This window comes from Manis pentadactyla, chromosome 5 (assembly GCF_030020395.1).
Source record: "Manis pentadactyla isolate mManPen7 chromosome 5, mManPen7.hap1, whole genome shotgun sequence".
Classification (NCBI taxonomy): Eukaryota; Metazoa; Chordata; class Mammalia; order Pholidota; family Manidae; genus Manis; species Manis pentadactyla.
Window position 1 is genome coordinate 151261225 of NC_080023.1, and position 11527 is coordinate 151272751.

The window sequence follows — 11527 nt, forward strand, 5'->3', positions numbered from 1 at the left end:
CTGACAGAATGGTGGGGGCAGTAGTTTTGCAAGCCAGTGCTGGCTGGGAGCAAGGAGCAGCAGGCTGTGTATCGCAGTGAGGGGGCCTCGGAGCTGTGTTGCCATCCATAGTGATGGAGCACCTGAAGCTTCCCAACCTGCTGGGCTGAATGCACCGGGACAGTTTTGTCCACCTGTTCTTTCTCCAGTGCCACAAGCTCTGTGCAATCCTTGCCCTTTTACAGCCCTCTTGCTGTTGGGAAGTCTCTCAGATTGCCCATTTTTCTTTAGTCCCAGAGAAGCCAGTTGTGGGTACCTGTTTTCCACAAGGTGTTAGAATCTCAGTCTCTCAGAGTATTCTGCCTGTCTTAGCTTTCCAACCTCACTAATCTCCAGAACACCATGTAATGTATGTTTGTGCTTCTAGAGCAGATCTCCAGGGCTAGGTGCTCAGAAGTCTTAGGCCTCCACCCCCTCCCTGCTCCATTTTTCTTCCTCCTGAAGGTGAGCTGGGGTGGGGGAAGGGCTTGGGTCCTGCTGGATCATGGATTTGCTACTTTACCCTTTTCTACGAGATCTTCTCTTTCCCCCAGATGTAGGAAGTCTGTTGTAGTCTTTTTTCCTGTTGCTCTTTCAGGATTAGTTATATTTGCTATATTTTCATAATATATGTGATTTTGGGGAGGAGGTTTCTGTCTCACTTCTCACACCACCATCTTTAATCCAAATTCAACCCCATTATTTTTTTCAAAACTCAAATTTGAAGTCTGAGTTTCTTGCTTGCCTCATGGCTCTATTTCCCCATCTAAAATGTGCAGGTTTCTCAAATCATCAGCCTTTGGAGCCACCCATTTTACTTTTTACCTTGAGCCGTTTGGTCCAATTCAAAGGCTCTGCATGGGGTGATTGCCTTGTCTAGTGCATGCTTTTTTTTTTACTCTGGTAAATATATATGGTATACCATTGCCATTTTAACCATCTTTAAGAATATAATTCAGTGTCATTAAGTACATTCACAATGTTATCAAGCCATCACCATTACAGATTTCCAGAACCTTTTCAGCATCCTAAGCAGAAACTCTGTACCCATTAAACATAAGTCCGCACCTATCCTTCCGCTGTCCCAGCCCCTAGTAACATTGGTTCTACATTTTGCCTCTGTGAATTTGCCTGTTGTAGGTACTCATGTAAGTGGAATCATATATTTGTGCTTTTGTATCCAGCTTATTTCACTTAACATATTTTCAAGGTTTATCCATGTTATAGGACATATCTGAATGTCATGAATAATATTCCATCATAGATAGGTATAGATATGGATATAAATATAGATGATAGATATATAGGTATATCACATCATATATGATAGATATGTTCATATATCACATCACATATGTGTGCATATATATATTTGTGTGTATATATGTATATATCACATTTTGTTCATCTGTCTTTTGAAGGAAATTTGGGTTGGGTTGTTTCTACTGCATTTTACTATTGTGAATAATGCTGCTACAAACATTGATGTTGAAGCATATGTTTGAGTTCCTGCTTTTAATTTTGGGAGTATACACTGAAGAGTACAATTGTTGCATCACATGGTAAATTCTGTGTTTAACTTTTTAACAACCACTGTTTTCTGCAGTGGCTGCAGCATTTTATATTCCTACCAGCAACACACAAGGGTTTCAGTGTCTCCACATCTTTGCTAATACTTCTTTTCTGTTTTTTATTTTATTCAGTTTTGTCTTACTTTGTTTTGTTTTTGGGAATTGCCATCTGAAGGGATCTCATAGTGGTATTGATTTGCTTTTTTCTAATGACATACTGAGCATGTTTTCATGTCCTTACTGACCCTTTGTGTATCCTCTTGAAGAAATGTCTATTCAAATCCTTGGCCCACTTTTTAATTGAGCTGTTTGTTCTTTTGTTGTTGAATTGTAGATGTTCTTATGTCTTCTAGACATTAACCCCTTCTGAGACAAATCTTTGAAAATATTCTCTCCCATTCAGTGAGCTGTCTTTTCACTCTCATGATAATGTCCTCTGATGCATGAAAGTCTCTAATTTTGGTGAACTCCAATTCATAAATGTTTTTTTTGTTGTTGCCTGTACTTTGGTGCCATATGAGAAACTGATTTCCAAATCCAATGTCATGAAGAACTTCACTTATGGTTTTTTCACAGAATTGTGTAGTTTTAGCTCTTGCATTTATACCTTTGATCATTTTGAGTTCATTTTTGTATATGGTGTAAGGATGGGTGGGTCCCACAGTCATGGTGTGTAGTTCTTTTAAGTAGCTGTTACATTTGGTTTAATTGTATTTTGTTGAGGATTGTTGCATCATTTTTCATAGAGATATTGGTCTATAGTTTTCCTGAGGTACCTTCATCTGGCTTTGGTATCAGGATAATGTTGCCCTGAGAATGAATAACAGAATGACTCTGAATAAGTTAGGAAGTCTTCCTTCCTCTTCAATTTTTGGGAAGAGTTGAAAGAGGATTAGTGTTAGTTCTTCTTTAAATGTTTAATAGAATTCACCTGTGAAGCCACGTGACCCTGGGATTATTTTTTGGTGGGAGAGTTGTGATTATTGAATCAACCTTCTTACTAGTTATAGGTCTATTTCAGATTTTCTATTTCTTCATGATTCAGTGTTGGTATGTTATGTTTCTAGGAATCTGTCCACTTTTTCTAGGTTGTCCAATTTATTAGTGTACCATTGTTCATAATACTTTTTAACAATTCTTTTTATTTTTGTAAAATTGTTAGTAATTTCTTTCATTTCTGATTTTCATTATTTGGGTCTTCCCTCTTTTTTTCTTAGTCAATTTAACTAAAGGTGGGTTAATAATTGTGTTGACTTTTATAAGAAACACTCTTGTTTTTTATTTTCTCTACTGCTTTTCTGTTCATATTTTCTTTATCTCTGCACTAATTTTTATTTCCTTCCTTTTGCTAGGTTTCACTTTAGGGGTTATTTTTCTCTTATTCTCTTTCCAATTTCTTAAAGTATACAGTTAAGTTACTGACTTCTGCTCTTTCCTCTTACAAATGTATGCACTGACAACTATAAATGTACCTCTAGCGGTGCTTTCACTGCATCTCATAGGTTTGGTATGTTGTCTTTTCATTTTCATTTCTTCCAAGGTATTCTCTAACTTCCCTTCTGATTTCCTATTCATCTACTGATTTTTTTCAGAGTTTGCTGTTTGATTTCTATACATTTGTGAATACTCCATTTCTCCTGTTACTGATTTCAAGTTTTATTTCACAAATCATTTTACCAGGGCACTGCTGGAATATTCTTTCTTCCAGATTCCAGTAAGTTGCCCTGTCATTCAACCTGCATGGCAATGCCACATACTTAGGTTTTCATTATGGCAAGTGGTTTCTGCAACACCCAGGAGAGATGTGAGTAGTAAGCAGAGCAAAGTTCCCCTCTAAGAGCCCCCTATCCTATTACCCAGAAACTGTGAATATTTTACTTCGTACGGCAAAAAAGATTTTCAGTAGTGACTACATTAAGATCCCTGATAATGGGGAGATGACCTAGATTATCAAACTGGGTCAAATATAATCCCAGGGTCCTTATAAGGAGACAGGAAACTCATAGAGGAGAGGTGACAACAGCAAGAAAGGTTTGAGGGAGAGGAAGGGAGAAACTTAAGAAGAGGAAGTGGGCAGCCCCTAGAATTGGAAAGGCAGGGAAAGAGCCTCCAGAAGAAATGGGGCTCAGCAGACACCTTGACATAGCCCCCATAACACCAGTCTTCTCATCTCTGGGACAATAGTAAATTTCTGTTCCTTTAAGCCGCTACATTTTGTGTGATTTGTTACAGCAGCATTCAGCAACTCCTATAACATGATTATATTAGAAGAAAATCCCAGGGACTTAAACAATGTTTTTCTTCCTATTGAAATGCCATGTTCACTGTGTGCCAGGAACGCTGCACACCACTCATGTCACTCAGGCCCCCAGGTGACATAGCAGAGCCCATCCCGAGCTGTGGATTTCCAAAGAGGAAAGTAGGTCCACAGAGGTTCTTGCAGTCACATTCATGTCCCACAAAAATGCATCCTTCACTCCTGCTCACAACTCAGTAGTCTTAGAGAAGTCTCCAGGTCCCACCCAATGCAAAATCCAGAAAGTGCCCACAACTTGAAGCCAGAAAGTGGCCAACCAGAAATATTTAGGAAGTATAACAGTTCCAGAAAGGGTTCAGGCACTCAAACCTACTCTCTGCCACATCACTTAACCACTCTGTGCCTCAGTTTCCTCATTTGTAACAGGGTCTCACGATGCAGGCTCCTTTGAGAGTTCCATGTGATGGACAGCTGAACCCAAGGCCCACTTATGGCATGAGCTCAGTCATGAGTGTTGTTGTTGAGAAACATTTGAGAAAATATTCAGGATCATGTAAAAATGAGCCAATAATGGTTTCCCTCCAGGAGCAGCAGGTGAAGAGGAACTGAAGGTGTTTCAGCCTGACAGGTCAGTGTCGGTTGCAGCCGGACAGATGGCCACTCTGAACTGCACCCTGACCTCCATGCTCCCCGTGGGGCCCATCAAGTGGTTCAGGGGGACTGGACCAGGCCGCCAATTAATCTATAGTTTCATGGGAGGAGGAGGCTCCTTCCCCTGAGTAACAAATGTCACAGATGCTACAAAGAGAAACAACACGGACTTCTCCATCCGCATCAGTAACATCACCCCTGAGGACACCGGCGTCTACTACTGTGTGAAGTTCCAGAAAGGGACCCCTGATGTGGAGATTAAGTCGGGCCCAGGCACTCGGGTCACCGTGAGTGGTGAGTCCAGTGTGGGCCTCCTCTGGGCCCTGGGGTAGGGCAGCACGTCAGTAGAAATGCCCTCCATTCTTTGAGCAACAATGAGGATCAGGTGGGCAGTGGGAGTTCATACTCATGAGCTGATTTCCTGCCTTGCACAGCTCAGGGAGGCTGGGGCCTGGAGAGGCCCTTGTTTGCTAAGGCCCCCTGCTGGTGCATGGAGGGGAGTCTGTCCCCCATCTGCTGGCTCCACAGCCCCTGCCTTTTCCAGTCCCGTCCAGCCCTTTGGTCCAGGGCTGAGGGAGCAGAAGCCTCAGTGACTTGCCTAGTCACAGGCCAGGCCTCCCCCCTGCCTCCAGGGAGCCCTCCCTCCACGGGGCCCAGGCTCCTCTTTCCTGAGCACTTCCTGAGCTCCTGCTGTGTGCCAGGCCCTGCTCTGGGCGCTGTGGGGCAGCAGTGAGCAGAGCAGGCCAGGCTCTTCCCCGTGAAGCCTCCCTTCTCCTCCCTCCGAGGAGGAGTCCCGCCGGGCAGGGAGGGGGACACTGTGTGTTTATTTCATCTTCACAAATGTCACACTGAGAAGAAATTCCTAAGAGGCACAGACTCCCTGTTTAGGCTGATGCCCTGGGTGGGGAGGTGCCAGAGTTGGGCATTTGCTTATAGCCCTGCTCAGTGCACAGATGTGGTGCGTCATAAGTCAGAGTGGAGAAAGCACCAACCCTGTCCTGTGAAATCTTGTATTGTCCTGTTCTTCTGCCAAAGGCATTTCCTTAAAAGTACTGGGTTGGGGGTGTGGAGGGTGGAACTGGCTTTACCCCCGGGGCACACAGCTCTGTAAAGGTCGAGGACGTGCTGACCCTGCTCCTGAAGGAGTGGCTCAGTACCCTGAGGATGGTCAGGAATCTTCCCCCAGCAGCCTGGGCCAGCTCTGGGCGGGGAGCGTGGATGGAGCACATGGGCCCCATCCAGCCGCGCAGCCCTGTGGCTCCGCTGGTTGAGGGTGAGGAAAGGAGACATGTCCTGGGGCGATCTGGGCCCCCTGAGCAGAACTCGTGTTCCAGACTCGGGGTCGGGGGCCCACATCCCCCTTATTGCTACAGGGTTACCCGGCCTGGGCACTGGCAGGTGACTGCTCCCTGTAATGGCTGAAGTCAGGATCAGAGGGAAAGGGGAGGGAGGTGTCGGCCCTGAGGGTGGGGCGCTTTCTCAGCTGTGGACATGAGGCTTGGGGGCCCAGGACACCCACTGGGACGTAGTGGGGTGAGGAGGCAGCCCCTCCCTTCTCGCAGCCTCGGTTTTCTCACCTGTGAAACGGGGATATCACGGCCTCCTGTTAAGAGAGTTGGGTGGAGTTGGGGTGCTCTGTCTGAATCACCCAGCACAGAGTAGGAGTCCCCAGATCGAGGTGTTACTTCAAGGTCGTGACCCAGCTGCCTTTGCTGAGCCTCCGTTTCCTCAACTGGAGGAAGTGGGCAGTCACACCAGCCCTTTGTGCGAACGTATGAGTTGTAGGGCCTGGGAGCAGACCCCCTGGGAGCGATGGTGCTCTCACCCAGAGCTGTGCCCCTGGGCAGGTCTGATCCCCTCGAGACCTCAGTTTCCCCATCTGTGAAGTGGTGATAGTCACAGCTGCTTTTCAGGGGGCCGGTGGTGGGGGATGGGGAGGGACTGGATAGCATGTCCAGAAGCCCTGGAAGTGGTGGTAGTTGGGTCTTTCTGGGCATCAGTGCCCTTGGTTGGGAGCCTGGGCCAAGCCCCACTGCCTGGACTCCCATCCCAGCGCTGTCACTTCTGACTCTGTGACGTCTGACCAGTCTCCACACTGGGCCTCAGGGTCCTCACCTGTCCATGACTGTCCTGACCTCACAGAGCAGCTGCCAGGATGAATGAGGGGATACATGTAATCCCCTAATATGATCTTTAATGGAGTATATATATATCAATGTTTCCCTAATTTCTTTTATAGCTGTTATTGTACACCAAAACTGGTTTTAATTCATTTGTAAATGCTTGCTGGAATTTTCCTGTGATACCATCTGGGCCTCAGAATTCCTTTAGGGATTTGAAAAAAGAATCTGAATAGTTTAATGGTATTCAAATTATTCATTTTATATCAACTGAATAGCCATAGAACGTGCATTTTGAGAAATTTGGTCCATTTTCTCTAACTTGCCAAATTTCTTCCCTAGAATTATTCATAATATTCCTTTTTATCCTTTTGCCATCTGCAGGGTCTGTAGTGATATCCCCCTTCTCATTTTTGAGATTGTATATGTGTCATTTCTCCTTTTTTCTTCTTGTCTTGCTAGACATTCTTCAATTTTTCCGATCTTTTGAAAGAGCCCTCTTTTTGTTTTCAGTGAATTTCACTGTTGTTCTCTGTTTCAATTTCGATGATTTTTCTCTCTTTTCTTTAGTATTTCCTCCCTTCTGCTTGCTTTGGCTTTCTTTTTGCTCCTCTTTTCTTTGTGTCTTTAGGTGGGAACTGAGATGACTGATTGAGATGGTTACTTTTTCTAATGTGGCACCCAGGTCTCCGTCTGTCCCTGGGGAGGCTGGGAAGGGGAACCTAGGCCCTCCTGGTGCTGAGCTGCCTCCAGGCCTCAGGGGCCCAGCCCTGGGCCTCCTGTCCCTCCTCTCTGAGCCCTCCTATGCCTGTGGCTGGAGCCCCTCCTGGGGTCAGAGTGGCACTGAAGCAAAAGAACCAGCTGACCCTGTCTCTGCTCCGTCCCCACCAGGCTGGGGTCCTGATGGCCAGCCAGCAGATGAGAGATCCCAACTTTGCATTTTGGAGTTTGCCTTCCAGAACACTCCCAGACAAACTAGTTAGGTCAGTTTCTCTGGAAATAGACTCTGAAATGGGTATAGAATGTGGGGATTTGATTGTGCCTGCTGCCAGGTTCAACATGCCAGAGGAGTGAAGGAAGCAGGACTGAATACAGTGCAGCGCCACCAGTTTGTCCCCAGCGAGCTGCCGAGCCAGGAGGTAGCAGAGTTCCTTAAATGGGCAGGAGGCGCTGAGCCTGTGTACTCCCAGCTCAGCCAGCGCTCTGATGTGGGCCAGGGAGCCACTTGGCTGAGAACTGCTTCCTCCGGTGCCCCCAGGAGCAAAAAATGGTGAGGTCTCCACTCCTTCCTAAGGAATATTTTTTTCACAGAAAATTATTTCATTATGTTTAGTTACTTAATTTTAAGAGCAAAAACTGCTCATTGTAAAAATGCAAAGTATCTGAAAGTGTGCTTCGCCAGGTCTGACTTTGTGTGTTCAACAGAAAGGTTTCAGCTGATGCCTGCCTTGGAGAGGTGGACTGGATGGTGTATCAAACCTCTCCGAAGCAGGAGACCCCATTTCCTTGATTCACTAGGGTGTTCTCCAGCCACATGAGAGTCAGGCCACCCTGAGATGAGCTACCCTCAGCTCCTGAGCACTTGGGTCATGCAGCCCTGCCCCTGGTGCATGTGTACCAGGGTGGCCTTGCACCTCTACAGCCGTGAAACCTGCCCTTATTCCACTCAAGTGTCTCATGATCCTGAGAGGCTGGATTTGTCTTGCTCCAAAAGACAAGACTGTGGACTCTACGTAGGGAGCAGCAGTGATGGAGTTCCTTGGTTTAAATCCCACGAATATTGCAACCCTCCCTAAACTCTTTGGAACTCAATTTCCTTGTCAAATGAGACTATAGCACTACTGTCCCTATAGGGGTGGAGGACAAAGGCAGTAAGCAGGCACCACACTTCCAGGTCACTGGGCGCACTTTCTCTTCCTCATCCTTCAGGAGGACAAGCCTGGAAGCCTGCGAAAGGGTGAGTGGAAGGGATGTCTTACCCTGATTTCTGCCTCTAGCCTGGGCCCATAATAGGGTACAAGAGCTTGAAAGCATTGATGGGCCCAGGCACCTTCAGATGGAGTAAGTGGAAGCCCCTAGAATAGACATCTTGAGCCCTTCTAATGCCTCCTCCTGTCCCTTGATTTCCAGGCCCAGAGCCACCTCCTCAGCTCCTGGTAGCTCTCCTCCTCGGCCACAAGGTGCTGCTGGCGATCGGGGTCTTTGCCATCTATGTGCACAAGATGAGGAGGGCCTGACTGTAAGTTGTGGGACAGGGAGGTCAGGCCAAGGTCTGTCCCAGAAGGGCCAGGGTCACGGGAGGGCCAACCCAAGGTCACACAGGGTCAGGGACCCCGTGGGGTTAAGGGAAGGTGACCTACCACCCTCAGCACCTCAGGGGCCTCAGGGATCCCTCTCAGAGGTTCCCAGCTCCCAGGAGGGGAGGCCTGTAGGGGGGCAGAATCAAGGATTTCATAGGGGGTCCACAGAGTCCCAGGGCTTCTGGTCAGAGGGGGCTGCATGACGGGTGGCCAGGGGTGTGGTCCCCTTGGAGACCATCTCTACATTTTGTGAACAGTGGGGCTCCATGGGGAAAAGGCGTCCACATTTGAGAGAAATGTTGAGAGTCCCGTCTCAGCTGCTCTGAGGGCTGTGCCCACTGTGAGCCTCCTTGTGACACAGTGATGGATGGAAGGGTGAGGGGCACCGTGGGAGGAAGGCTGAGGGGCAGAGTCCCATCTCAGGGCCTCCTGTCCTCTCAGGACATGCTCCCAGGAGGGGGACAGCCCAGAGGACATAGGACACATGCAGAGGCAGTTCTTTTTTTTTTTTTTTTTAATTATTATTTTTTATTGAAGGGTAGTTGACGCACAGTATTACATTACATTAGTTTCAAGTGTACAACACAGTGGTAGAACATTTATATACATAATTCGAGGTTCCAGCTATCACCCTACCAAGCTGTTACATTATCTTGACTATATTCCTTATGCTATACATTACATCCCGGTTACTTATTTATTTTACCATTGGAAGTCTGTCCTTTTTTTTTTTTTTTTTTTTCTGTGAGGGCATCTCTCATATTTATTGATCAAATGATTGTTAACGACAATAAAATTCTGTATAGGGGAGTCAATGCTCAATGCACAATCATTATTCCACCCCAAGCCTAATTTTCGTCAGTCTCCAATCTTCTGAAGCATAACGAACAAGTTCTTACATGGAGAACAAATTCTTACATAGTGAAGAAGTTACATGGTGAACAGTACAAGGGCAGTCATCACAGAAACTTTTGGTTTTGCTCATGCATTATGAACTATAAACAGTCAGTTCAAATATGAATACACATTTGATTTTTATACTTGATTTATATGTGGATACCACATTTCTCTCTTTATTGTTTTTAATAAGATGCTGAAGTGGTAGGTAGATACAAGATAAAGGTAGAAAACATAGTTTAGTGTTGTAAGAGAGCAAATGTAGATGATCAGGTGTGTGCCTGTAGACTATGTGTTAATCCAAGCTAGACCAGGGCAATAAAACATCCACGTATGCAGAAGATTTCTCTCAGAACAGGGGGGGTGAGGTTCTAAGCCTCACCTCTGTTGATCCCCAATTTCTCACCTGCTGGCCCCCCTGCGACTGTGCCTGTCTTAGGTTGTTCCTCCCTTGAGGAATCTTACCCGTCTCTGGCTAACCAGTCATCTTCCGGGGCCATACAGGGAAATGTGAAGTTGAAGAGGCAGTTCTTGAATGGTGAGCACAAAGCTAAATCAGATCATGTTTCCCACAGCTCCTTCCTTCCCCACCTGCTGCCTGCTGCCCTCCATGCCTGCTGCCCCCTTCCTGCCCTGAGGGGCCCAGCCAAAGACAAGGAGCAGACAGAGGCCTCCACAGATTCTCCTCCCAGTGCCACCCACCTGGAACCCTGCCTGCCCGCAGCTCGTGCTCCTTCTCAGAGACCCCAGTGTTCCCAGGGCTGGGGCCCCATTCCCGCTCCTCTCAGAAACACACGCACACAGAATCCGAAGTTACCAGCTCCTCATTACCCCACCCTCAGGACTTCAGTGTGATGGGCGGGGACAGTGAGGACAAGGAAGGGGCAGTGTTGCTACGCGTTCAGGCCCTTCACCCATTGTCGTGGGCGTGGGAGCTGGGGGAGGGGAAAGCCATGCTGTGCCCACAGCAGTAGCATTGGGTACAGCAAGCTTGCCTCAAAATTGCGGCTTTGATTCAATAATAAATATGACTTTTTCCCTTCGCTTTGGTTGTCCTTTAGAGATATTATGTAGCTGAGGTGCAGTAACATCGGTGAGGTGAGAACTCCTGAGGGATATTTGAGCTGGGAGCTGGGAAACGGAGTCCTGTGTCCCTGGCGGCACCGTCTGGAGCAGAGTTCATCCTGCTGAGCTGGCGTGGGGGTCAGGATGCGTGTCGTCACCCAAATGCCACACACACTCAGTTTTCTGTCCTACCTTTAGTAAATTGTCTCCCATCAATGTTTTTTCAGTTACTATATACCTTGAGGACCATTTCTAGAGATTTTACAGAATTTTTAAAATAGACATTCAATAAATATGTGTTGAATGAATTATTTCCTTTCCATTTGCCTGATATTAAAATATTTTTCTTCTGTAAAATGATACTTACAGAAAATGTCAGGCTTTCTGACAATATGTTCCCTGGAGAAAATTAACTATGTAATTATGTTTGAAAAATGGTGTTGATCACAATGTGTAAGTTCAGGAATCTCTTGACCAAATGATCCATGGGAGAGAATAACACTCCTGTGACCCATCAGATCCTGAGGCGGGATGTGCTCCCCATCCCTCAGGTGACACACAGCTTACAGGTTTCCCCTCTGAGATCTTGCAGACAGAGTCCTGGATGAGTGATTAGAAAACACATTCTGGCTCTATGACCTTGAGCGA

The 11527-nt window shown here is 46.6% G+C and overlaps 1 protein-coding gene across 1 annotated transcript in view; it reads left to right on the forward strand.

Annotated features, from left to right (window-relative positions):
- The window catches only part of LOC130683990 (uncharacterized), a 47819-nt gene extending 36616 nt beyond the window's left edge, over positions 1-11203 (forward strand). The window contains exons 3-4 of the mRNA XM_057503282.1: positions 8748-8856; positions 10390-11203. Coding sequence (XP_057359265.1) covers positions 8748-8856; positions 10390-10788 — 508 coding nt within the window. The 3' untranslated portion in view covers positions 10789-11203. The remainder of the gene's footprint in view (positions 1-8747; positions 8857-10389) is intronic.
- The last annotated feature ends 324 nt before the right edge of the window (positions 11204-11527 follow it).